Below are 27,646 nucleotides of genomic sequence, written 5' to 3' on the forward strand. Positions count from 1 at the left end.
CATGTGACGTTTCCTTTCTAGTTGCCGGATTCATTATAAGGATATGTACAGTTTGTTGCGTTGTATTGCGCCACCCGTTGGCTTAGGAAAGAACTGCCCTCGTAGGTTGGCCTACAAGGTTTGCAACTTCAGAGAATCCATCCAGCATAATTTCTTTCCTACCCGAAATGCCAACAGTAGACAAAGTAACCATGATGTGTCTGACCCCATGCCTGAGACAGGAATGACTGACACCTCCCTTTTTCTCTCCTCCCCTCCCTGTCCTGCCCCAGCCCCTTTGCAATCTAACCTCCTGGACGCTTTGTTTTCCCCATCTAATTTCCCCACTCCCAGCTGGCTGGAGACAGGCAGCCTTATGAGACAGTGCACGAGAAAGTTGCTTGAGGGTGTGGAGGGAGAGGCTGCTATAGGAAGAAGCCTGATTGAGGAGGACAGAGCTTTAATTCTCTGGATCACTAGGTATCCTAGGAGAAGAAGACATTTATTTTCCTGCTTTCCTCCATCTCCTTCTCCCCAACACACACACACACACACACACACACACACACACACACACACACACACACACACACACACACACACACACACACACACACACACAAACCCTTGAGGTTTCTGCAGTGGGGGAATAGCCTACATTCATATAACACTGTAAGGTTTACAAGGGACTAACCCTATGACAAAGAGAACCAGGCTGGCCCAGTGACTTTCCCTCTCGGGCTCATTGAAGGATTTATCTCCCTCCTTGATCTCCTGAAAAAGCCAAAGAGAAAGAAAAGTCAACAGTCTAGAACACTGACCTGAGAAGACTGCCCATCAACTGGAGATGAATCAAAGCCAGGGCTTTGGAGCAGGAAGCCAAACTTTAGCCTAGGGATTTGTTATAGTCCAAACAGCACAATATCCCCTCTGACTTCTCCAGAGATGGTTTGGTACACTATGACTATGTGAGACTGAGGACCAAGAAGAGATTCCCTTCCACTCCCCCTACTCTCCCTCCTCCCCAAACACACACACACACACACACACACACACACACACACACACACACACACACACTCACGGAAGATCAGGCAGTCCTCTGCAAATCTTGACTGGAGGTAGCTCCTCTCCTGGGCCTGGAGAAGGAGGAGGCAGGCAGGCACCAAGCAATGATCAGAGCTGAAAGATTTTCAAAAGTCAAAAAGATGGTGTGTGATGTGGTGTGGCCACCCTGCCTTTCAGAGCAGTGAAGGCTTGACTGGAACACGAGGAAGGTAGAAAGGCCCCTCTGCAAGTGTAGCATCTCTGAAGTCACTATAGCTGCCTCTTGCATCCAAAGAGACCCAGAGTTCCATGGTCCAGAACCTCTAAAACTAATGCTTGGCATGGGCCACTCACAAGCAGACTGGATGGTATCTGATCTCTATAGCCCAGGAAGAATGGCAAGAAGAGAAGAGGTGGCCAAGTCCCTGATGTCTCATTGGCTCCTCTGTCACAGAGGTAGCTCCATGCTAAGAATAAGCTCTTCAAGACCCCCATATCCAGTGCTGGGATAGAGTAGACCCATCAATTTGTGATCTTATAGGAGGGGGATTATAAGTGAGCACAAGTCTGTTCTCTGGGCCATGCTCCCATGGACCCCCTTCTGAGATACCTTCTCAGCCCCAGAACAGGGTCCCTGTCCCCCTCCTCTTGGGTCCCACAACTCTACCATAGGGCTAGTATTCCCTTTGCAAGATCCATAAAGTCTCTGGTCCCAGAGAAGCTACTTTTGAGTTTGGCCTTGGAAACAGGGCTCTCCCTATGAAATTACATTCCAAAGTGATTCCACTTTCCCATTTCAGTTGTGTTTTATGGAAGAATTTTTCTTCTTTTTCCTTTTTTCTCCTTTTTTTAGCCTTTAACCTAAATTGGAAGGAAATCTTGACCACAGAAAGAAAAGGAAGTATTGGCTATGATTCTATGAGTCAGAGCTTTGTCTGTCCCATAACTCTGTCTACCAGCTCTCCCTGGCATGGTGAATACAAAGGTTTTTGGATTTGGCATTTTTAAATTATTTTTTTTTTAAATCAAAATAAGAAAATAAAATTAAAAAGCCAACCTAGCCCACCTCTCCCTCATCCCTTTCCATGTCCATTACCTTAGACATCAATCATCCCGTCCACTGCTGCAGGGATTAGAGCGTCAAGGTGTAACTTCGACCCAGGGATCTCTCTGCAGACCAGAAGAGTAGGGGTCAGGGCTGGGGGAGGAGGGCACTGAGAATGGGGGTGAAAAAATAAAGCAGAGAAATCCCTCATTTTATCTACTTTTAATTTTTTTATGTTCTTAATGGAAAAATTTGATTAACTGGATCTGTTTTCTTGTCTGCTTCCTCCTATTCCTCCCCTTCCCCCATCCCTTTCCTCCCTTCCTAACCTCTGTGCTGCCCTCCTGCCGCTGATGTCCCCTCCCTGCGGTGCCTCTGCCTCTTTCTGATTGGTTCCCAGTGGGCGCATCAGTTACAGTGACATGTTTGAGATGCTGAAACACATGTCCCCACCCCTCGGCCTGGGAAAGAAATGCCCTGCTCGAGTTGCCTATAAGGTAGACCTCTTCTCCCTCCTCTCCTCCTCCACTTCCCCACTCTCTCCTTGGAAAGCTTCTTGTGCTGGGGTTAGGATTGGGGCAGCCTGCTTCCCAGTGTTTGCACATTCAGAGTGCACTTCCTGGACCACCATCATCTCCAGTGACCAGAGTCAGCCCCTGAGGCTGGGGGCATCCCATCTGGGGATCTGTGGTGTGTCCATCTGTCTGTCTCTTTGGCTGTATTTGCACTCAGCTCTCATTGTCTCTTTTTGTACCTTTCTGCTTTCTTCCCAGTCTACTTGGGAGAAACCTTTAGCACATCCTTGTTCCAAGGAGGATCCTCCCCCTCTTGTCTAGAAGTTTAGCCTGCTAAAGGCTGTAATTGAGTTTGAGTGGCTAGAGAAGGGGATGGTGACTTATCACATCCTCTCCCACCTCTCTTGACTCCTTTGCTGGACACAGGAGTGATACTCCTATTACTATGGGGCTCCAATCTACAATATTAAAAATGAAATCCCTAATAAGGTACCTGTGGGAAATGACCATTTCTGCTATATCATGGGAGTGGTGGAGGCAGCAGGGTTAGAGACTTATGTACAGGAGGCCCCCAAATGTTGGGAGTCATTGGCCTTCATTTCCCATCCCCCCTGCTCCCTCTGTCTTCCAACCTCCTCCCTTCTCCCAAATGGCCAAAACCAAGTCTGCATCAAGCTCTGCCCCTGTATGCTGATAAGTGTGGACATGCACACTTATTCTGGGTGCTTCCTGTGCACTTTTACCAAATTCTATATTTCCCTTGAGACCCTTAACTCAACCCACTCTCAGCCCCTACATTAAACTCCTATGAACAGGTTCTCCTTTTATTTTCTAGGTCAATGGCAGATAAGAATATAGTGAGTGACCTTGCAAATCTCTTAAGTAAAGGGATATGTGGGTCTAGATATGTCAGTGGGGTGCACACTTCCTTTTTGGCCCCTGGAGTTTCTAAATGAGACTGGCCACTTGACTCTGACCTAGAATAGCATTAGTTTAGAAAACCTACAGACTTCATTCCTGGGCCATAGAAGTATAGCAACACTGGGCTCAGATAAAGAAGAAGAAGGCCTATGTTTGGAGATTCCTGGATGGGTAGTCTTGTTACTGTCTGGGTTCTTTCTTGAAGGGAATGAAAGGTGTGACTCTGTGTGGCAGGCTTATATGTCCTCTGTCCTGCTTGCTTCCACAGCACATCCCCACTCCTGTTATATGGAAAGGCCCTGACTCCAGCCCCGCAGTGCAGGATGACTGTCCTAGACTTTCCTTTGAGATCTTTTCTTTTACCTTTCTGCTACTGAAAATAGGCAATAAAATAGGGAAAAAAACAGAAAAATGAATGGACTTCAGCAGCCAAGGCTAGGTATGAAGGCTCCTCAGGTGCTTAAAGGAAAAGTTCTCATTCCTTGATCACCCTTGCAAGGCAGAGCTATCTCTGGCAGCTAGGTTATGCTGTGGATAGAGTTCCCAACCTGCAATCAGCAAGACCTGAGTTCAAATCCAGCCTTAGATACTAACTGTGTGACTCTGAGAAAGTCACTCAATCTCTGCCTCAGTTACCTCAACTGTAAAATGGGGCCTCCAAGGGCTCTTGAGAGCATTAAATGAAATAATTGTTTGTAGAGTACTTAATATACACTTGTTTCCTTCCTGGAACGCAAGGCTGAACGTTGGGGCTCTATCTGTCTTTGAGGACAGCTTTCCAAGAGTGAGGCCTTAAGGAGACAGCTAGTTGTACCTTGCAAAGATCTTGGTTCTTTCTTCTGGCAAATGAGAAGAATGTCCCTGCAGGATGAGTTTGCCCTCTGTCCTGCCTGTGGCTATAGCATTTCCCCACCCCAGGTCTATGATAGACTCTGGTACCCAGAAGCTCCACTTTCCTCTGGGTGATTTTGGCCCTTCAGTTTAGAAACAAAGCCCCGAGGCCAAGCAGGAACACTGTCCTCACCAACGAACACCTCAAGCACAGCCAGCGGGCTCCAGTTTGAGTTTGACCTAGAGTGCACACTAGGGAGTGTTTGTCATTCATTCCCACCTGGTTTGGTCAGAGTGAACCTGGAGCAAGGACTCAGTCCTGCAGTTATCCCTGCTTATGTGGGTGAGTGAGCAGGAATGGCAGGATACTTTCCACCCTCATCCCAGCAGCCTCTGTCCTTCCTTACCTCCAGCCTTTCTGAAGCCCATGCTTTCTGGTGGGTGTCAGGTGTGGTACTCAGGTTTTCCCAGCCCTCTACCCCCCACCCCACCTTCCATCTTCCCACTCTGAAACCCAACTGAATCTGTAACCAGACTCCCCACCCACAGTCCTGGAACTGAACTCCAAGGCTCTTCTGGACTGGAGAACCAAGTCAGGGTTCAGGCTCTGCCTCCTATCTGCTCTTTCTCACCTCCTGGCCAAGACCTGGGTCCTCCTGCCTTCTTTCATTTTCAGTGACTCTCTTCTCCCTCTGCCAGCCTGTGTTGTTCCCCTGTACTGCGCCTCTGTCCTGGTGCTCCCTGTGTGTTTTTGTGTTTGGATCCCTGTGTCTCTGGTGACTGTCTCAGTGCAGCTCCTCTGGTGGTGGTTATACTACACCAGCCTCCCTCCAGGAGGCTGATGCTTTTTACTGTCCTCTCTCCTCAGCTAGTCAGAACCAGGCCCTGCGGCAGAGTTGGCGTGCATGTGCCTTGATGCTTGTCTTGTAATGCCTGCATGTGCGTGTTTTTAACCTCATTCAGAAGCAGGAGAGCTCCATCCATACAAACGGGGGTGATCAGCAGAGGACGCTGCAGAGTCATGGAAAGGTGGGGAAAATGGGGAAAAGAAGGGAAGGTTTTTAGCAACAAATTTTAACCTTGATCAGCCCTTCCCTTCCTGTGGTCTCACCACTCTCCTATCCCAAGACTCATCGATGAATGTCCCCTGAAATCAGAAGATTTTTCTGTACACTAGGTGTGGCTTCACGAGCCTGAGCCAAGTGAGAGATGCTGTTTGCAAAGCTGTTTTCAGGTAGAATAGAGGGGCCAGGCCCCAGTGAGAAAGGCCTGCTCAGTATGTGTAGAAACTGAGCCTATTTCCGAGGAGATGATGAAATGGGAAGCTTTTCTCCAACAGTCACCCTGGTGAGGAGGATCACACTGGTGTTTTCCAAAAAGGGTGGGATGGAAAGTCATAAAATTCTTGGCTTCCAGCATTGCTGTTGGAGAGATTGCTTGCCCATGGAATATGCAGATTGTCATGGCAGGGGAAGTAACTAGAATTTCTGACAGCAAACAATGTTGTTATAAATATTCTGAATAATATTCTTTTGTGGGAAACTTTCATCAATAGATAGACTAGGTACTTCAATGTGTATTCTTCAAATGATAATGCCCTTTATTCTTTACTAGTTGGGTTATTTAACATTCCTTGCAAAACTTCTATAATATTCATATCCTAAGTGTTTGGAAAGCAATTTGGATTAGTGGAGAAAGGCTTAACAACTGGAACAGAAGCTAACCATAGTTCTGGTCATAGAATATTAAAGCTGAAGGAGACTTTGGAGCTCATTCAGTCTAACTCCTAAATTTTATGGAGGAGGAAATTGAGGCCCAGAGCTGCAGTAACTTGCCCAAGGTCATACAGTAAGTTGATAGTAGAGCCAAGAACAAAACATTGATCTTCTGACTCCTAGTCCAAGGCTCTCTGTACTGAAGGGATTTCTTAAGGATTCTCCTTGGATTTTATCCTTCTATTTGGTGTATTCAGCTCATTACCTTCAACCATAGAAAAGCATGACTTTTATAGCCTTATCATATATTGTTCCCCTGCATTTTTCTAGGATGTGCAGCTAATAGAGTTCTGGACCTGGAGTCAGGAAGACTGGAGTTCACAACTGGTCTCAGATGTTCACTAACTGTGATCCTGGACAAGTCACTTAATCTCTGCTGCCTCTGCTTCCTCATTTATAAAATGGATCTCCCAGAGTGATATAGTATTTGTAAAGTGCTTTGTGATCTTAAAGTGCTATATAAATGCTAGTGATTATTTATGCACTTATCAGTCCAGCCAAACTAGATGAACCCTAAAACCTCTTCCAGCTCTGACAGCTATGACTAGTATAAGCCTCAACCAAGGACCTTTCCCCAGGACCACTTTAATGACTACCTTTTGTCTTCAAGTTCCTGTTTTGTTAGCTACTATCAATCAACAAGCACTTACTAAGTGCTAGACCCTGTGCTTGGTGGAGGAATATGAAGGCAACGTGAAAGTCCTTGGCCTCAAGTAGTTTACAATTTAAGAAGGGCGCTCACATGTACATATAGAAATCTATGCATAATATGTATGAACTGAGAAGAGGGGCCCTAGCCAATGAGGGACTAAGGAAAGGTTTCCCATAGAAGGTGGTATTTGAACCGAGTCTTGAAGGATACCAGCCATTCTGAGAGGAGAGATGAGAGAAATGATTCAGACCCCAGGCTTTAAGGCCTTGACTTAGTGGGCTGTAGTGAGATGTTGAACTGTGCTTCCCATTCATTCATCTGAACAGTCTGTCAGTCACCCCTTATTCATTTTTCTGGAAGGACAATCAAGGAGAAAAGGAAGAGAGAGTCACTGTGTGGGATTGATTTCTGATAAGTCCATTTCTGGCTGATCTAGAAATAGAATTCAGGGCTACCTCCTTCTTGCTTATAAGCCTAGGTCAGAGATCCTAGGGTAATCTGGCTAGGACAGGTAGACAGACAGATACAGAGCATTTATTAATCATTTGCTATATGCCAGGAACTAAGGAGTGAGGGAGCCTGCTAGACCATAGAATTTAGGGAAATACTTATCTGAGGCAGTGAGAGAGTAGGATAGAAAAATGAGGACCAAAGGAGCCTCTTTTTCTTTCCTCTTCTCAGGCTCATATAGTCTGTAACCAGATACCGAGTTGGGATAAAGTCTCTTCAGCATAATTTGAGGAAGTCTAAAGAGAATGGGGTATACACTAAACAACAGCAGATGGTCATCAATGAATGGTTTATGAGATCTGATCTCAGGGTCCCAGGAATGATGAGCTCTGACTTTCAAGAGCTAGTGTGGCTATGTACAGGACTGTCACATTCATGTTAAGGGATAGAGTCATATGAGTAGCAATTGATTATTTCAATCACGATTTTATTGTGTAACCATTTCCAAGTGACAGTGGAGCCCCTTGCCAAATAAATGACCAGATCACAACTGTATTCTGACATCACACATTCTGATTTATCGGTTTCTTCCTTCCCACAACAATTGCCATGAGAGGAATGATTTCCATCCTCCTCCTCTCTCTCTCTGACCAGAAATAGCTCCCTGTGTCTGTGCAGATGAGGGCAAAGAAGGTGGGAAGAGGGAAAAGCCTCTCAGATAAGCTTGTGAGCCTGCTTTACCTGTACTGGAGGCAATCAACGGTAGCAGCTACAATGAGAGCCCTCCAAAGAGTCCTTCTCAGCCTGAATCTCACCTGGGGTTTTGTGGGAATAGGCTTCAGGCCTTGGTCAGGTCCACCTGATTGTGGATGCAGAAAGCTAAAGGCCAGGATCATAAGTGAAAAGAGAGCCCTATTTTCCTTGTAGCTTTGAGCTTTGGGAGTGCCAGTCAGTCCCTGGTCCAGGGATTATTCTTCCTGACTGGCAGTATGACATGCTGGTCCAGCATGAGCTGGAGACAAGGCTGATACTAGGGTGGGTGCCAAGAGCTTTGAGAAAGGAAGAACCTGGGTTCTTCTGGTTCCTATGTATTGGCAAGAAAGTAGATGTGGTTGTAGGAAAGGGAGTGGCAGAGGAAGTCCATCTAGGGTGCTTATGGAAATTGACAGCTGGATATAAGACTTAAGCCACCCCAAAACCCTCCAACTGGGCACAGTTAGATAGACTATGTTCTCAAGCCTTTTTTCAGGTAGACAGCCTGCTATTGGCTCCTGGAAAGACTCCAGAAAATGTCCAAGGAGCAAAAGAGAGACCAAAGGAGAATATCCCCTGTACCTCCTAAGGTCAGATTCCAAGGGGAAGATCAAGGCCCCCTATTCCAGCTCCTGGCCCAGTCCAGGATGGAGCTCTCCTGACAGAAGTTAGGACTCATCTGCTTATTCTTCACGCCCATGCATCTTCTGTCTCTTTCCATCCCTAACCTTTTCTCTCTCACTGAAGTGGGACTCCTTCAACCTTCTGCAGTAAGTTAACCATTGGATTGCACTGAATATTGACTGTATATGTTCTAACCTTTTGTGCGCTGAGAGGCCAAGGCCTGTTGCCTGGGGGACCCCCTATTGAACACACCAAATTGGAACTTTGCCAGCATTTCATATTGGGTTGGACTACTTGGGACAGAGGAGATTATTTTTCTAGCCCCTACAGGGAGGGGGCTGCCAGCTCTGGCATCTGCTCCCTGACCAAGCAGAGGTAGAAGACTGGGTTAGGACAGTGCCCTATAACTGTAACTGCTGCCTACCTTGTTTTAGACTGGCCCTAGATTGTGAACGAAATGAGTTATCATGAGGCCAGACATTTCTATGACTTTCCCCAAGCATGTCTCTGCTGAAAAGTATCCTTCCTTTGGACACTAAATGTGATAGGCTAAGTTGGGGACTGTGGGTTAGAAGAGGGGCAGTGGCCAAAATGGTGGAGCTTGTGGCAGAGCTTGGGGTTAAATGGACAGTGGCTCCCTTTCTATTTGTCTTCTTCCCTTCTGCTCAAGTCTCCCCATGCCAAATAGTAAAAACTGCTGTTATGAAGTTCCATTTTCCAAAATGGCAGGTTTCTTAAAGAGACTCTGCTGTGGGGATGATAGTAATAAAGAAACCGGAAAGGATGTCTAAGAGTCATCACTTTGGCCAGGCTCTGGATTTCATTTCAGGTCATTACCAAGGAGCAGTCAAAGAGATTATTCAGATTAGCTGTCTTGGAAGTCAATGGACAAGGTTCGCAAGGGACCTACCTCTTGCCCTGCAATGCTGACCCAGCCAACAGAGCTGGGATAATGATCTAATTTCTCAAGTTTATAGGACTCATTTGCTGCTGACCATTGTGCCTCCAGAAGAGACTCCCTCCTTGGTGATGGGAAAGATGGCTTTAGAATGAGATTGTTTGTGCAGAAAGGCTCAGGGTCTGAGCCTTCATGGTTGAGGAGCCTGCCTTCCTCTCACCAAGCTGAAACCTGGCAGTTTTTCCAGGGTGGCCTGACTCTAGTCTTCCAAACATGCTTATTGAGTACAGAGATTAGTGTTCCTCTCTGGGCTGGGGATAGGGCTTCTTATGGGAACAGAAAATAGACTACCTCAGTTCACTATATTCGCTGCCTCCACTAGGACCTGAAAGAGACTTTATGCAAGTCTAAGGGACCTACAGGTGACCTGACTGGACAAATCCTTGGGGAAGGGATCAAATCCTGGATTAGTAGAAGTTTCCTTGCTGATTACCATGGACCCAAGCATCCCAAGGGTCATTTCACAATCCTCATTTAGATTAGAGGCTATCTGACTCCTGCTTACCATAGAGAAAGCAGCCTCAGGACACAGGTCTCCTTTCTGCTTTATTGCTTTCTCACATTGTCATCTTTTGACTCCTATGACCTAGGATCTCAGGATGGCCAATCCATTGGGTAGAGCTTCACCTGAATTTGGGCTGAAGAGGAGCAGCTCCTGTTCTCCCAGAAACCCTAAACCTCCCCAAATTACTGCTTTGCCTTTTCCTTTTTTTCATGACCTAGTTTTCTAGCCTAATGCTCAAAACTTGGAATACCAGATCCAGCTAGAATGGGGGGAGGGGAGGGAGAGAGAAGACTGGGGACTCTGTTGGAATCAAGCAGATGTGCTTCTCAACCCCACCCCTGCCCAATGCACATGTAAGGGACTCAGCAAACTTAGGCAATGAGCAAGTTACCTGACCAAGGCTCCTTTAGTAATATGTCATGGAAGCTTAGAGACCTAAGCTTTAGCAGCTTCTCCTGGTACCGGGAAAGAACAATGAATGTCTTTCCAAGAACTGCTGTTAAAAGGGATCTCTCCAACCTTTCTTTCTTCCTCTACATAGAGCCACAGTTGGATTTAGGAGGTCCAGGTTCTAGCTCCAGCTCTTTAACTAACTTTCATGTCCTTTAACCTAACATTTCTGGATTTGTTTTCTCATCCATAAAATGAACATCCCTCCCAGCTTTGACATTCTACGATTCTCTGTTATTTACTACCAAGTCAGTTACTTGCACTGGGATACAGGGAAACTCTCCCAAAGTCTTTCCCTTTTGATATGTAGATAACAAAGGATCTCTGAGACTACCGGCTGCCCTCTGGAATCGAGGTGTCCAGGCCAGGACTGGCTTCCTCCCTCCCTGCCCCATGCCACTCTTCAAACTCTCCACTTTGTTGTTCATAACCCACAGAAGTCGCAGGACCATAGATAAAGAACTGTGAGTGACCTGAAAGACCATCAAGTCAGACTCTTTCATTTCTCAGATGAAGAAACTGAGACTGAAGAGAGGTGACTTGCTCAAGGTAACAAAGGGGGGTTAGTGTCAGCATCAGAATTTGAACTCAAGTCTTTTGACTCAAATCCAGAGTTCATTCTTTCCACTGCACCACTCTTGACTCTGAAACAGGATGTTTCAAAACCCTGGCAGGTTCCAGCGACCTGGGAGGGAAACCAACTTCTGGAAAAAAGAAGCATATCTCCTTTGGGAAAAGACAATGACAAGTTGGAGCTGGTCACCAGGATGGTGGAGGGACTGGAAGCCATATCTTACAAAGATCAGTTGAATGAACTAATAATAATTATCCTGTAGAACAACACAGTTCTAGAGGGTTACCATATTTACCTTTAAGCATTTGAAAGGCTCTAATTATTTGAAAGCTCTTGTAAGAGGGATGAGATGAGTTTTGCTTGGTTGACCCCTATGGGGCAGTATTTAAAACACTGGATGGAAATTGCAAAAAGGTGCAGTTTCTGTTTGATACAAAGTGAAGCTTCTAAACAATTAGACCTGTCTATAAGTGGTGTGGGCTGGCTCCTAAGGTGGCCACTTAAGACCGGAGCTCTTAAACAGAAGCTCATTAGGAGTGTTAGAGACTGGATTCCCGCTTCGTGTTGGATTAGATGACCCCAGACATTCCTTTTGGCCCTAAGATTCTGTGAGTCTTCCTGAAGTGGTGGTGAATACCAGTCTAAGGCAAGTTCCCACGCCTGGATCACTTCCCTTGGTCTGCATATGGTATAGTTTTTCCATCCAGGACAGACCTTTTTGAACATGAGGACCCAAGGAATGAGTCATGACTAGGAAGTTTGACAGGCAAGTTGGGGACTTTTTGCACTGGAAGCAGCAGCCTAGCTCGGGGAGCAAGAGGAAACTATTTGGGGAAGATGCTCTTGGGCACGGGGCTAGTGCTAACTCCCATATACTCTGGAAGGGATAGGGACCTTGAGATCCAGCTGTGGAACCTTCGAGTTTGACAGACTAGTAGCTTCTCTGGAGAAGGACTGCCAGGGACCAGGGAATGTAAGGTAGCTTTTGTCTGCTGTGTTGTAAAGGACAAACCAGGTGCCACTGGCACAGACTGAGGCTTAAGTCCTTTTACCTTCCTGTGTGAACTACCTGGAAAACTCATTTCTTCTCCATGTAGAGAAATGACTCAAGATAGACAGTAACTAGCTATATAGCCAGGGAGTGAGATGCCTAAGAAGCTGGTAAGGGTGAGGGGCAAGCCTGGCCAGTCCACGACTAGGAACAGAGAGACTTCAGGAAGCAAGATGTGTGTCTGGCTTCCCTGCCACTGCTAGCACCTAGAAAGGGCAGGGATATTCTGCCCAGCCTGAGGGCGGGGGGAGGGTCAGGCCCTTTGCAAAGTGGTTGTTCAGAAGTAGCAGAACTATTGGCCTTTCCCTCCTCTGTGCAGTGGCAGGGAGGCTAGAACATGGGTGACTGATACCTAAGGCAGACTTCTGCTGAAGGACGGAAGACTAGTCAGGATTGAACTTGAGGGACAGGAGGCATCAGCTGAGGCATCAGAGACTCGGTCTGTTTCCTGGGGAAGGAATAGGTCTAATAGGTCTCCTTTGATGTTAGCCTCTTACCTTTTGCAGAGAAAAAGTCTAAGGAGGCTGGTCTTGGTTTGGCCCTTTGGTTTCTGAAGCTGGCTTTAAGGGGGATATGAATGCTGGCAAACCTCCCCCTTCCTACTTAACTCAGCTCATGTCATACCCTCCTGGAAGAGGAGAGCAGGCCACAAGCGCACCAAAGCTTAACTCTTCCTAAGCCCTCAAGTCAACAGTTGGGAGGGGGAGGGTCAGATGAGAGGGTGGCTGGCAGGCCGGGCTCTTATCCTGACCCACACTCGGGTCTCTCCCCAGCGTCTGGTGCGAATGAACATGCCCATTTCCAATGAGGATATGACTGTCCACTTCACTTCCACCTTGATGGCCCTCATCCGGACGGCTCTGGACATCAAACTTGCACCAGGTGAGGTGGTAAAAGGGCTGACACCTCGAGCAGGGGTGAAATCAGGAGCCAGGCAGAAACCCCACAATATCTACCCCCATTCTTGTTCAAGAATGGCTGTGGCCTGAGAAGAGGACTGAGCTGTGCTCCAAGGCTTGAACCTCTGACAAGACTAAAGTTCCCTTTATTTTTCAGGAAAAGCATTGTAAGCCAAGCATCGTATTTAACCCTGTGAGATACACAAAGTTCAGATAATACCGAATTTTCATCATCATAGCTATCTCTTAAAGTCTAATGAGGATGTAACATGCAGAAATAACTCTACTACACAATATTCTCTAACTGTAAGAGAAGGGCAGACAAGAGCTCAATATGAGATTTGAGCTGGGGAGAAGCTATCACCAACAGGGAAGAATCTGGAAAAATGTTCTGGACAAAGTGGCATTTGAGGTAGATGTTAAAGTATGGGTGAGAATTCGAGGTAGAGGGAACAGGAAGATTCCGCAGTCTTTGTCTCAGGGCTTCTATCCCCTGCACCAAGGAAAGAGCTTCCTTCTTCCTGCATGGCTTAATAAAGATATTTGTAGGAATATCACTGCAGCCCACCCCTTCCAAAAGAGAATGGCTACCCAGTTCTCCCATTAGTTGTCAAACCAGGTTAAGTCAGAAGCAAACATATTGACATTTCTATGTTTATTGTGCTTCCAGACCCATGTTATTCACTGGGCTTGAGGCAGTAAGGAAGACCAGCTTTCTGCTCAGGGTCTCCAAGTCTATTTGGGGACACAAGACTCACAAGAAGAATTAGAGAATAATACAAGGGAGTGATAAGTGCTAGGTTCTGACATACTGAATTCAAGGCTATCGAAGTTCAGAGAAAATCTGTGTGGTCGAAAGCTATGGAAGACAGGGAGATGAAATGGTTTGGGATACTGTAGTCCTTTTTCTTGAGGCAGTGAATTCAATCTTCTCCTCCCCCCCCAACACACACACACACACACACACAGACACACACACACACACATACACACACACACACATCTCTCTGGGAGCACAAGGCAGGGAAGGATAAAAGAGATTCACTCAGGAACTACAAAACCCAGACTGAGAACTTAGGTTAACCTTCAACTCAGCATTTGATCATAATAATGCCCAAGAAACCTGGACAGGGCCTGGGCTGAAGCAGTTTGCCCAACTTGAAATGCCTCTGGCGTCCCTACTTTGCTCTCTGCCTATCTTTTCTCATTATTTCCATTTCCTAAGTGGCAGCTGACCCTTTCCCTTTTCCCTTGTTCTGACCAAGGAAAGTTATTGGGCTTTTGATGATATCATCTAATGAGGATGCTATGCCTACAGGGCCCCATGTCTCATAAAAGAGTAGGATGTTCTCCCCCAGAGGGAGATTGTCACTGGGAGAGACAAATAATGAATGAGCATGGCTGGAAAGGGACAGCCCCTTGTGTCTCTGACATGCACTGCTCACATAAGGGAAGATCCAGATTTCAGTCTTGTCTTTTTAAAACCATTAGCCTTTCTGTTGGACTCTGGGAAACCCTCTGTCTTCCTGGCAGGTGGAGAACTATGAGGCTAGCACTGAATTCTTTTTCTGTTTTGAATCCAACTGCTTCTCTCTATTCCAGGACCTCATTACTACCCTGGCAATGACTTCCTAAATGAGTCTTCTCACATTCAGATTCTTTCCCTTTTTAACCATGCTTCACAGGCTGACTGATTGATCTTCCCTGATATGTGACTTTGCTGACATCACTTCCCTGCCTCGAAACCTTATGGCTCCCCAGTACCTGCAGGATAAAGTCTAAACTTATGACTTTGGTAGCCAAGGCATTTCACTATTTGTCTCCAATTAAACTATCTAGCCTTATCTCATATTACTTCCCATCATGGTCCTTTCCACTCCAGCCAAACTGCAATGCAATGCCATTCCATGTAAAGCCTTCTGCTTTCTTGCCTCCTCGTCATTTATTCATTGTTCATGCTTCTTCCTTCATGTGAAATACCTTTTCGCCTATCTCTTTCTGTTGAAATACAATCAGTCACAAGGCAACACATATTTGTGGCATCCTTAAAGACCCAGATCACATGGTGCCTTTTCCCTGAAGTCCCCTTTGATTACAGTGATTGGGCACTGTCTCCTAACACTTCATACCTCACAAGTAGCATTTGTAAAAATTAGCTTTGAATTACCTCCCCATTAGACTGTGAATTCCTTTTAAAAGATTTTTTATTTATGTTATTAAATATTTCCCATTTAACATTTATTTATTAAAATTTTGACGTCTAAATTCTCTTCTTCTTTTCCACCCATCCCCCAGCCCTTAAGAAGGCAAGCAATATGATATTGATTATACATGTGAAGTCATGGAAAACACTTCCATATTAGCCACATTGCAAAAGAAAATGTACACAAAAACAAAAAAGAAAAATGAAGCGGGAAAGGTCTGCTTTATTAGAGTGCAGGGATTCTTAAAGTCCTCGATAGCACATAGGAGAGTGCCTGCTATTCCACAGGTGCTCAGTAAACACTTGTTGAGTGAATTTAAGGAACCTCTCTCTGCCTCTCCCTCTCCTTGCTTTGGATCCATAGCTGGGATGAAACAGCATCAGTGCGATGCAGAACTAAGGAAAGAGATTGCATCTGTTTGGGCTAATCTTCCCCAGAAGACACTGGACTTGTTGGTGCCACCACATAAACGTAAGTAAGAAAGTAGAGCAGCAACACTGCCCCCTCCTCAACCATTTTGTCTTCCCCCTCAAGAATCCTTGCCAACAAAAGGCTGAAAAGATGGAGGCGGGTGAGGTAAGGAGGAGGGGAAGAAGTAGATACAGACATGGAAAAGAAAATGGTAGATGGTGGGGAACTCTGAGGGAAGTTAGATCTGGGGCAGTAGCAAAGGTCAGAACAGATGTTCCTCACCTACTGACCCACTGGTGTAGTTAGTATTGCTTTCAGAATGCAGATCTTCTTTCCATCTTCCATAACCTTGCTCTTTTGTTAATACTGTACACATTGTTTTGGACTAGATATGGTGAGAAGGTAAATCTCATCTCTCAAAAGGTAGACAAGGTGTTGAGAGCTACTACTCTGGGCTTCATTCCAGGAAGGTATTCAGAGAATAAGGAAATCTTGGTTTGTGATATGAAAGTGACAGCAACCTTGAGAAAGAGAGTTCACCTCCTAAGAACCTTTTAGCAACCAGAACTATCCAGTGATAAAATGGACCATCTTGAAAGGTAGTACGATTCCTGTCATTAGCAACAGAAGCAGGATGGTCATGCTTAGCTTAGGGTCTTGGTAATATAGCAAAAAAGGAATCTTATACTAGAAAAGGAGTTATACCAGATAAACGCTAAGGTCCCTCTCAGTTTTGAACTTCTGTAATTCTGTGAAAGAAATAGTCTCTGCCTTTAAGAAACTCATAATATAGGAGGATAACACACACACACACACACACACACACACACACGTTCTGAAAAACAAGCAGAGAATGTCATTTTCAGAAATGCATATTAATAAATATAAATTAATATCATTCAAACTCAGTGGTAAATACTTAAGTGGAGAAGTCAGGTTAAGTTGTGGATGGCTTCCTAGGAGAGGTAAGTTAGGAAGATAAGGAGAAAAGATAAGCAGCTGGGTGGTATAGTGGATGCAGTCCTGGGCCTGAAGTTTGGAAGACTCAACTTCCTGAATTCAAAACTGGCCTCAGACCCTAGCTATGTGACCCTGGGCAAATCACTTAACCCTGTTCTCCCTAGTTTCCTCATCTGTAAAATGAGCTGGAGAAAGACATGGTAAGCCCCTCCAGTATCTTTGCCAAGAAAACTCCAAAATGGGGTCATGAAGAGTCAGATGTGACTGAACAATAGCAAAACATATTCTATATAGTCTTGATAATTATAATTCAATCGAACAAATATTTAGGTGGTACAGTGGGTAAGGTGCTGGGCCTGGAGTCAAAGAGACTCATCTTTCTGAGTTGAAATCAGACCTCAGATACTTGCTAGCTATGTGACTCTGGGCAAGTCACTTAATTTTGCTTGCCTCAGTTTCCTCATCTGTAAAATGAAGTGGAAAAGGAAATGGCAAACTACTCCAGTATCTTTGTCAAGAAAATCCCAAATGGGGTCACAAAGAGGCAGACATGACTGAAATGACTGAAGAACAAAGGGGAAAAGGATTAGCAGAGAAGATCTCCATGGTAATGATAGAAGGTCCCAGGGAGAAATGAGGATGAGATAGGAAGAAGACCAAGATATGTAGGGCTTTGAACATTAAGAATCTTGGATTTGATATAATAGATCACAAGGTTCTAGAAAAAGCTTTTTAAGCAGGAGAGTGAAATGGGCCTTACAAAGGTAATGCTGATAGTATATATAGGAGAGATCAGAGGCTGGGACAGCTAGGTGTCTATCGGTGTAATCCAGATTTGAAGTGATGAAGGCCCAGATTGGGCCTTGGCTGTAAGGATTAGCACTCACTATCCATTGCTAAGAGAAATGCTCAAAGGTAAACTATCCCATATGGAAAGACTGTGGTGTAAAAGAAGGGATAAGAACTGGACCTGTGATTTTAGTAGTAAAGGGAATTCCCTCTACCATTGGAAGCCAGCATCTGTTTAAACTTAAAGATTTAGAGAGTGCTTAGAATGCTGAGGGTTTATGTGACTTGACTACAGTCATACTGCCAACATGGATCAGACATCAGACTTAAACCTAAGTCTTCCTGGTTTCAAGACCAGCTGTACCACAGTCATTTTGAAAATGAAATCAGTTGAAGTAACTTAAAATGTTTAGCCTGGAGAAGAGATAATTTAAGGCACTTAGGGGGTGAGGGTGGCAATCACTATCTTTAGGTTTTTGAAGGTCCCAAAGGACAGTGGGTAGACATTGCAAGGAAGAAGACTTTTATCTCCTATTAAGAAAAACATTTAGAGCTGTCCAAAAGTAGAATGAGCTGCCCCAGGAGAGAGGGAGTTCTCATCACTGAAGTTCTTTCAGTAGATACTTGATAGCCACTTGTTAGGACTATTGTAAAGATTTCTGTCCCTGTGTGGGTTGGGCTCAGTGACCTCAGAAGCCATACCCAAGTCTGAGAATCTATGATTCTATGTATTGAGGGCCTAAAGAATCAGAAAACCACATAAGACAACTCTGGATCCAGTGCCTGAGTGTGTGCTACAGCAAAGCTAGCCAAGCATAGGGCCTTTATACCCTTAATGCATCTGAACAGTACCTCAACTTAACTCAAATCTAGATTTTTCTTTCTCCCTAAACCTATTCCTCTTCCTGAGTTTGCTATTTCTGTCTGTGGTACCACTATTTACCCTGTCTCCCATGTTCCAAACCTTAGAATCATTTTTTATTCTTCCCATAGTAGATGTTTAATGAATGTTTGTTGAGTTGCACTTAGTAGATCCCCCCATTAATGAGTAATGAAGGACTAACCTTTAAGTGGTACAGAAGATCATGAAGAGAGAGTTCAGAGTGAGTTGGAATAGACCAGGCTATTAGGAATGAAACTTAAACTAGGTCTTGAGGAAAAGGGAGAATTTTCTGAGAGAAGGGTGTTCCAGGTAGGAACATAGATTTCTTAAGGATATTAAGGTAGGGATAACTCTGATGTGCATGGCAGACACTGGGGAGCAGAATATTAGTGTGAGGGAGTAGGAGATAAGGTTACATAGAGAAGATGAAGGCCAGATGTTAGAGAGTGTTGGAAGCTAGGAAGAGAAACTTAGTATTGATATAGGAGAGGGACAGTGCAGGAATGCTGCGTTGGAAAAATGTCCTTTTGGTGACATGGGCAGAATGTATTTGACCAGGAACTAGAGGCAAAGAGGCCAACTAGAAGTCTATTGCAGTAATCCAAGCATTGAGTGATGAGTGCCTGGACCAAGGTTAGGTTTTGTTAATGTAAATCAATGTTGGATGGATGGATGGATGGGTGAAGGAATGAATGAATGGAATGCCTTTGAGGGTCATTTAAAAAGAAGAGTCTGAAGAATTTAGTAAATTGCTATAAGTGGGGAAGGAGAGAGAGGCATTAGAGATGAGGCCAAAGTTTGGAACTCAAGTACTGAAGGGAATGGTGGTGCCATTGAGAGAAATGAAGAAGTGAAAGGGGGTTTATGGAGACCTTGGTCCCATATTCTCCTGATGGAGATCATTGGATAAGTAAAAAGTTGGGCTTCTTTGAAGATGGACTCATTGTGGGAATTGAGGTTGGGGGAAGGGAGAAAAGTTGGTGTGAACCTTGTTTGTTTCTTGCTTTTCCTTTTTTTTCTTTCTTCTCTATCCTTTCTCTCTGAATCTATGGTCTCCCTCCTCTCTCTTACCCCATCTTCACAATATGTTTGTCTTCCTCCCTTTCTACCTTACCAATTTCCCTCCTTTTCTCCATCTCTGCCTCCAGCTGATGAGATGACTGTGGGAAAAGTCTACGCAGCTCTGATGATTTTTGACTTCTACAAGCAGAATAAAAACACCCGAGACCAAGGTCACCAGCCTCCGGTAGGCATATCCTAGATACCAAGAATAGAGAGCCTGGGGGCCTTGGGGAACATTCTGGGAATCAGGAAGGGGAGAGGTTAAAAAAGGAAAAGGAGAATTACAAATGGCTGATCAGTAACTTTTCTCAAGTATGCATCCTGTTTATCTAGAGTGGTTTAATTTTATGAGAGACTAGGTTGGGAGGACCTGCCTACATCCTGGCTAAATTCCAAAAGAGTGAGTGATGGGGAGGAAAGCGATGAATGGCATGGTACAGCATGGAGACTTTCCTAGGCTCCTGAAGCAGGTCATCTGAACCTGATCTTAAGGCTGAAGTGAGAACTATTCATTATATACAGTGTTCCACATGGAGATCTTTCTATTTATTGCTTCCCCTACTCCTAGCACACAGATGTGGTAAAATCAAGAATGCCATTAGAGTTGGTTTAGAACTGATCTTTTGTTTCCTATTGCCTCCTTATCCACATGGTGCCAAATACTGCATGCTGCCCTCAGGGAACTGATATGCTGCTAACAGCCAGATTTTCTTGAGGACCACACCCAGTTCAATTCATCAAGCATTATTATGTACAAAGCTAGGTTTGGGGGTACAAAGACAAAAATGAAACAATACCTGGTCTCAAGAAGATGACATTCAGGGGATTGGAACAGGGAGCAATAGACAAAATAGATGGGCAACCTGAAGTTTGCAAATATTCTATGTGTTTACATATCATTTGCATTCATCTGACCAACTTGTACAACTTAACTGTGACAATTTGCAACTTGTCTGTATTATGGTTCTTATGAGAAATTGTCATTTTTTTCCCTCCCCTCTATTCCTTCCAACTCATCAACCAGTCAACAAGGATTTATTGAGAATCTACCCTATATCTTACTTATCTGAATAGTTTAATTATAAGACATACTAGATTTGGAGGTTTTGTCTACATCCTAGCTAAAGCACAGAAGAGTGAGTGATGGGGAGGAAAGAGAACGTGTTTGTCATCATTGGACATACAGAAATATATACACACAATTCCTGCCCTCTAGAACCTTCTAGTTTATCTGGAGACACAAACCTGTTACACACAAGACACTTACTTAGCCATTAATATGAGGCAATTTATAATTAAATGGTAGAATGTATTGTATAAATCCAAATTGCTATTGATGCAGACGATAGATGTTAGTTAGTTAGAAGTCAGAGAAGGCTTCATGGAAGAAGTTAAATTTAATTTCAAGGATAGGTATGATTAAAAGAGAAAGTAAGTGAAAGTCTAAAGTTGGGAATTTAAAGGCCCATTTAGGGACTACTGAGAAGTTTAGACTATCTATATGGCACAGTTGAAAGTAGACTAGATTTGCAGAACCTGAGTTTGAATCCCAGCTCTGTGATTTATTAGCTGTATAATTGTGGGTAAGTCATTTAATCATTCCATGTCTGGACTTCCTCACATGCACAACACTTTTATTATCTACCCTACAGTATTGTTGTACAGAAAATGCTTTGCAAATCTTAAAGTGCTATAAAAATTGTTAATCTATTATTAGGGGAAGCAGTGGTAAAAGTGGTGCTTTAAAGAAGGTTAATCTGCAAAGTTATTCAGGATAAATTAAAGATGGGAAGCAACTGGAGGAAAGGAGAACAACTGAGGGGCTATGACTACAATCTAAGTATTAGGTAATATATATTAGGAATAAGGAGGTAGCCATGGATACGAAGACAAAGGGATGTATGTAGGGCATTTATAAGGATAAGTCAACAAGACTTGGCAACTAACGCTTAGTGTGAGGCACAGAAGAGAGGAAGGAGTCAAAAATAACCAGTTTCAAACCTGCGTCACTGGGAGGGGGGTGGCTGTGGTGGTGATGATGGTGAGCTAGTTTAGGGTAGACATGAAAAATGTATAGCTCCAAGGAGGAAGTCAAAAAAGGGAAAAGGATGTTGAAAGTATAAAAATCTCAGTTGGAACTCCAAGGACATCCAAGCTAAGTTTAAAGATAATGTTATGTTCTCAGGATACACAGACATATACTATTTATCCCCTATACAGACATGAGAGACCATCTTGCTAGGGTATTAGGGCACATAGACACACAAGATCTATTTCTCCAACTAGACAACATTGTTCAGGTTCAGACTGATTATCTGGAAGGTTGGGTATACTGGAAATTCTCCCTGAGTTTAGATATGTTTAATGGAACCCAGAATGTTGAAACAGGGGACCAATCAACAGAAGAGAATATGGTTGTCCTTGATGTATCTCAGCTTTAAAAGTTAGTGATGTCCCTAGGTCTCTAACTTTTCTTAGTATAGAAGTTAAGCCTGGGAATCTACTTAATTCTTTTCTTATTTGTTTCTAGTTGGGCAGTGGCCTATTGGGGGCATATTTTTAGAGATGGGGTAGGGATAACTGCAAGGATAAACCACTCTGACTTACCTCACATCTTAATAATCTAGTATGGGAATTTATTTACTGTAGACTGTTGGTCACATATTTTGGCCCACCAAGCGCCCTATGCAGAGACCCCTCTACCTTTTACTCACAGAGGTACTAAATACTTGGGTCATCGCTCCTTATTGGATATCCATTTGAAAGGCAGATGACTGATTAACCTGGAGAAGAGAAGTCTTGGGGGTAGACATGACAGGTGTTTCAAGTATTTGAATGATTGTCATTTGAAAAAGAGATTAGATTTGGTCTTTCTCTAGAAGTCATAGTGGGTAGGAGCAATGGGTAGAAGTTGGAGGAATCAATTTTAGTTCAATATAAGGGAAAACCTCCTAACAAGTGAAAGGTAAAGGTCATACCTCAGGAGGTAATGAATTCTCCATCATTGGGAAGTCTTCCAGGAAATATCAGATAATCACTTGCCTGGGATATTATAGATAGGATTCCCATTTAGGTATGCATTAGATTAGATAACTTCTTCATTTCTTTCAAATCTCTGATTCTGTGGTCTATTATCTTCCCTGGTTGAGCTCTTATCCTCACCCCACACAACACTGGATGCTATAGAATGAGACATCCAGGGGCTCCATCCCTGAAGTAGTCCCAAAGTGCAGGCATTGGGAGCCACTATCCATTCCCACTTTTTTCCTCTGGGATTTTACACTGCATATCATTATTAGATTGACCAAGGTACACCTGACTCTTGAAACTTGTTCACTGTCCAAAAGGCAGAATGGAATTTCCTTGTATTTTTATACTGAATGAGGACTGTACAGTTGATATTTAAAACAACATGGTAGACAGTACCTTTCTATGCACTCCTTCCTCAGCATCTTTTTGTTATAAGTCATCAGTTTTCTTAGGACCTGGTTTTCCCTAGCTACTAACTGGCTGAGTCTGGGTATAGAACTCTCCATCTTGGCCAGTTGGCCTTAGGATTCAAGTTTCGTCCTCTTTTTTTTTTTTTCCACTTAAAGGCTTTTGCCAGTACCCCTGCATATCTTTTTTTCTGTTGCAGACAGGTCCTGTGTCTCTGTTCCACACCCAAGGCCAACCTGCTGTGCTCCGAGGTGCTAGAGTGTTCTTGAAACAGAAGAGTTCAACTTCCCTCAGCAATGGTGGAGCCCTGTGAGTACTAGCTTTGTCTGAAGGCTTCAGAGATACTATGTCAGGAGATAGTAACAGGGCAGGAGTCTCACTAGCCCTACCTTAGGTCTTCCTAAGTGTTATAGTTTACTCTGAGAGAGTATATGACTGTCCTTGGTGCTGAATCTGGGGAAAAGTCTATAAGCACAATATATGGAAAGGAGAGCCTCATGGAGTCCTGAGGAGGGAGAGGGAGAGGAAAAGGTCATTCCATGACTGGAAAGAGCAAACCCCCGACTTGCAGAATGAATCTTTTTTTTACTTATTTCTTAAGTTCCTTTCTGAGTTTCAGTACTCAGAAAAAGGGATAGCACACTAAAGAGAAAGAGAATAGAAAGATTTGAGAGAAGGGTCTGATTCTACTTCAAAAAAGATAATAGAATGGGACATGGAGTTATTCCTATAGTCAGTCCTACACCAAAGCACCTGATAGGAAGATGTATTGTGGAAAGACATTTTCAAATACTTTTGACACCACACAGAATTCTAGTGATTTCATCACATATGCTAGGTCACTACCCAGTTACCAGGGACATATTCTGGTATGAGAAATAGCTACACAAAAAAGTGGCGTAAGAAAGACCATATTGTGAAGATAGCCATATGACCTCCAAATTTATTGCCAGAGTTGATAACTTCTTCCTGTCTAACCTCTTGTCTCAGATTCTTTCCCCCTTTTTTTGTGTCTTTCTATAGACCACACCCAGGGAGTGGCATCAAGGAATCTGTCTCATGGGGCACCCAGCGCACCCAAGATGTCTGCTATGAGACCAGAATGCCCCTAGAGCGTGGTCATTCTGCAGAAATTCCTGTGGGACAACCCAGCAAACAAGTGAGGGTGTGCGGTGGGGGAAGAGGGTGGGGAGGACCCAGTAGATATCTTGTCCTCTTAACTGGAGTAGTGCTCCCTTTGCTTTGCAGGTCTACTGGCTACAATTGTAAAGGGGTGTGACTGTCAGTGAACAGAGTGCATGCCCTCTTTGGGAATGTTTATGTTTGTGTGTATTGGGTTATTTATTAGCTGTATGTATTTCAAAATGTACTTGTGATTTGATTCAATTCAACCAATATTTTCTAGGAGTCTACTGTGCATGGCACACTGTCCTGGGTGCTAGGCATTCAAAAATAGAATAGAAATGGCCCCAGTCCCTTGAAAACTTACACTCTACTAGGTGAGATAAGATGTGTACACAAATAAGTAAGTAGAAGATAATTTAAGGAGATGAAACTGACTGGATGGGTGGAGTGGGATGGAAAACTAGGTCAGGAAAGGCTTCACGTAACAAGTGACACCTGAGATGAGCCTTAAAGGAAATTAGAGTCTAAGAGGTGATTTTGAGGAGTGCATTCAGGGCAAGAGCAGCCTATGCAAAGGTGTGGTGAGGAGAGAGAAAATATTTAGTTCAGGGAATAGCTCATACTCTAGTTTTTCTGAAGTGTAGAGTGAATAAAGGAAATAATTTTAAATGAGTCTGACAGCCACACTGTAATGAGCTTTAAATTCCAGGTTGAAAAGCTTGTATTTTATCCTAGAGGCAATAGGGAACCACCAAGGATATTTTTGGGCTGTGGGGTAATGCATTAGGACCTGTGTTTTAGGAATATGAGTCTATGCATGGAAGATGGATATATCTGTATCTATCATCTATCTATCTATCTATCTATCTATCTATCTATCTATCTATCTATCTATCTATCTATCTATCTATCTATCTATCTATCCATCCATCCATCCATCCATCCATCCATCTATCTATCTATTGGAGAAGGTAGAAACTGAAGGCAGGAATAATTAGGAGGCTAGTATTTTCCACGCAGGAGATGATGGGAATCTAAACTAGGAAGATAGCCATGTTGAAAGACAGAGAATGGATAAGAGAGATATTATGGAGGCAGCTGATTGGATAGAGGCTGTAAGATAAGAGGAGATTCAAGGATAGTTCTGAGATCGCAAATCTGGGTGAATTTCTTCAACAGCAAAATTGGGGGAAAGTACAGGCTTAGAGGAGATGACAAATTCTATTTTGAATTTATCTCCAATAGGACATCCAGGTAGAGATGTCCCGTGGGCAGTTGCTAACATGGGAGTGGATTGATTATATATAGGGATGTGTGTATGTGTACTGCATGCATTCTTGTGTGTTTGTGTATCTTCAGAGCCATGGGAACTCCCTGCAATTTGTTTCTTACCCTTCTGTTTCTTTAAGAACAGATTCCCAAAGCTCATCTCAAGACACCTCAGTGGCAGGCTACTGGGAGGGTGGATCTTCCCCACCCTTGTTTGTGTTCTGCAACATTATTTTGTTCTCGGGGGAGGTGCGGCTTGGGGGTATTTCTGGGGGAAGAAAGTGATTTTCTTGGATAATTTCAGAGCACTTCTCAGCTTCTTCCGCTTTACCTCAAGATGTTACTTCTCTGAACTTGGAGGAAAGAAGTATAAGTTTGGGGTTCTGGCCACTGACCTAATACTGTGATTCCCTCAGGTTGTAGAGATGCAAGACATGGTCCAGGATGTCACTAGTGGTGAGCCCCAGCCTGGGCTGGAGAGCCAGGGCCGAGCAGCCTCCATGCCCCGCCTGGCTGCAGAGATGCAGGTGAGTTCAAATACAGGTGATGCATTTGAGATGCAGGTGAGACAAATATCTTTAGGAGTAGGCTATCTACACTCTCCAACACTGGCAGACATTCTGGGACGGGTCTACTTGAACCCTGGGTCAATTTACTGTTAAGACTGTTAAGACTGATCCCAGAGTATCTACACTTCAAAATCCAGAATCTTTGGGCCTTCCCTGTGCTCTCTCCACCATCCCAGAATCTCCTCTCAAGGTTTACACTAGTTCTTGAGATTAGGTAACCTTAAGCATAGAGTAAGGAATAGTTTTCAGTCTCTTGGCTATCCTGACACCCTAAAAGAGTCTCCCAAAGCAATTCAGTTTGGAAAATTGTTTTTTTAAAAAAAAACCACTTTGCCCATAATATTTTCTTCTTCTCAATAATTATGCACAAGCCTACATTTAATATCCTCATATGTACATATATGAACATATGAAGCTATTTTTTCCTTTTTCTAGAAAGGCTTACCTAGCTCTTTCCCCAGTGATGGGGCATGACATAGATACCTTGACTTTCTGTTAAAGCCAAAAGACTGAGTCAGAAGTTTCCCCTGATTTTAAGCTCTGTCATGGCTATTTTGTAGTCATGATGAGCCAAGGTAGCTGGAGTCCTTGGATGCATTTCCCATTAAGCTTCAGAACTAGTAAACTAGTGAACCTAACAGTATTTGGAGAGAATCTGGGGGTCTTTTCCTCCCTAAGGAAGTTAAATGACAGTAAAGCCCTATTCTATGGTTATTAGTCCCTAAATTGGCCCTATTTCACCCTAAGGGCATGGGAGACAACAAAGCCAAGTGTCCATGGTCACTAGGGGATCTGTAAGAGTCATATAACAGGAGGTAGGAAACTGACTACCTTGAGGGTCCCCAGGTATGATGTGGGGCTGGGAGGATATCTTCTCCATAGGGTTTTGGGCAGACCAGATTGCAATGACATTTTAGTCCATGAAATAGTCACTCTCTGCCACTCCCTTCCACTAAGGCAGGTGAGCAGTGGCCAATGAGCATTTCTTCCTCAGAGCTGTAGCTAGAAACATCTGCTGGAAGCCTGAGCTCTGGAAGCCTTGGGGAAGTGGAAGATACTTGTGTATCTGTAGCCTCCCTTGAATAACCAGAGCCCTCTGTGTGTTTTTCCCTCTTTGTGCTTCCCACCCCGTCCTTCCTGTATCATTTCTGGTCCTTGACATTTTGTTTGGAGTTATCGTTAATAAATCTTCTTTCTTCTTTCTTTGGCATCTGATGGCTACTTATGTCTTTCTTCATTCTCTCTCTCTCTGTCTCTTTCTGTCTCTGTCTCTGTCTCTTCTCTAAATGACTTTTGTACTTCTCATTTCTAATCTCATTTCCATCATTTTTCATGTCTTTCCTCCTCCCTATTTCTTCTCTTCCTTCTCCTTAACCCCTTTCTCCTTCTCATTTCTTGGTTCCTCCCTTCCATCCCCCTCTCTCTCCCCTCATTCATCCTGTTGTCTGTCTACCGTACATCTGCCGCACATCTGCCCTGATGTTTACCACTGGCTGTTCTGTCCCTCATCTTGTCCACCGTGTGTGCAGAGGAGCCAAGCGCGATCGCCTGGGAGTTACCTAGCAGTATGTAGCTTAAACTATATTGCCTCCTTTTCTGCATATATGAAGACCTGTTGCTCTTGAACTCTTTCCTCTTCATGCTTGGTATACTTCTTGTGGGAGTGCTTGGCTTAGAATGTTTCTGCAGCCCCAGAGTCCTCAAGTTAAAGAGGAATGATATCCTTGATTGTTCTCAGGGGATAAAATCTCTAGCACAGGCTAATTCTTTCCCATCCTGCCGAGGGTTGTGGAAGAGCACCTCAGTTTCCACATGATATTTTCTCATTGCTGTCATTTATCTCTGGAAATCCCCCTTAGTAGTTGGGGATGCCCCAAAGAAGTCTGCAAAGGAGCCCAGAGATGGTG

General features: G+C 44.0%; 1 protein-coding gene across 3 annotated transcripts in view; it reads left to right on the top strand.

Moving 5' to 3' along the window:
• Nucleotides 1-27,646, top strand: part of CACNA1B (calcium voltage-gated channel subunit alpha1 B) — a 254,918-nt gene that overhangs the window by 221,245 nt on the left and 6,027 nt on the right. For 2 of the 3 annotated variants that reach the window (XM_072633211.1, XM_072633212.1), the window contains exons 36-43: nucleotides 2,472-2,568; nucleotides 12,904-13,012; nucleotides 15,597-15,704; nucleotides 19,425-19,522; nucleotides 22,976-23,085; nucleotides 23,800-23,941; nucleotides 25,587-25,697; nucleotides 27,269-27,304. In XM_072633211.1, coding sequence (XP_072489312.1) covers nucleotides 2,472-2,568; nucleotides 12,904-13,012; nucleotides 15,597-15,704; nucleotides 19,425-19,522; nucleotides 22,976-23,085; nucleotides 23,800-23,941; nucleotides 25,587-25,697; nucleotides 27,269-27,304 — 811 coding nt within the window. The remainder of the gene's footprint in view (nucleotides 1-2,471; nucleotides 2,569-12,903; nucleotides 13,013-15,596; nucleotides 15,705-19,424; nucleotides 19,523-22,975; nucleotides 23,086-23,799; nucleotides 23,942-25,586; nucleotides 25,698-27,268; nucleotides 27,305-27,646) is intronic. The other variant, XM_072633213.1, reaches the window with a different exon arrangement.

This window comes from Notamacropus eugenii, chromosome 1, assembly GCF_028372415.1.
Source record: "Notamacropus eugenii isolate mMacEug1 chromosome 1, mMacEug1.pri_v2, whole genome shotgun sequence".
Lineage (NCBI taxonomy): Eukaryota > Metazoa > Chordata > Mammalia > Diprotodontia > Macropodidae > Notamacropus > Notamacropus eugenii.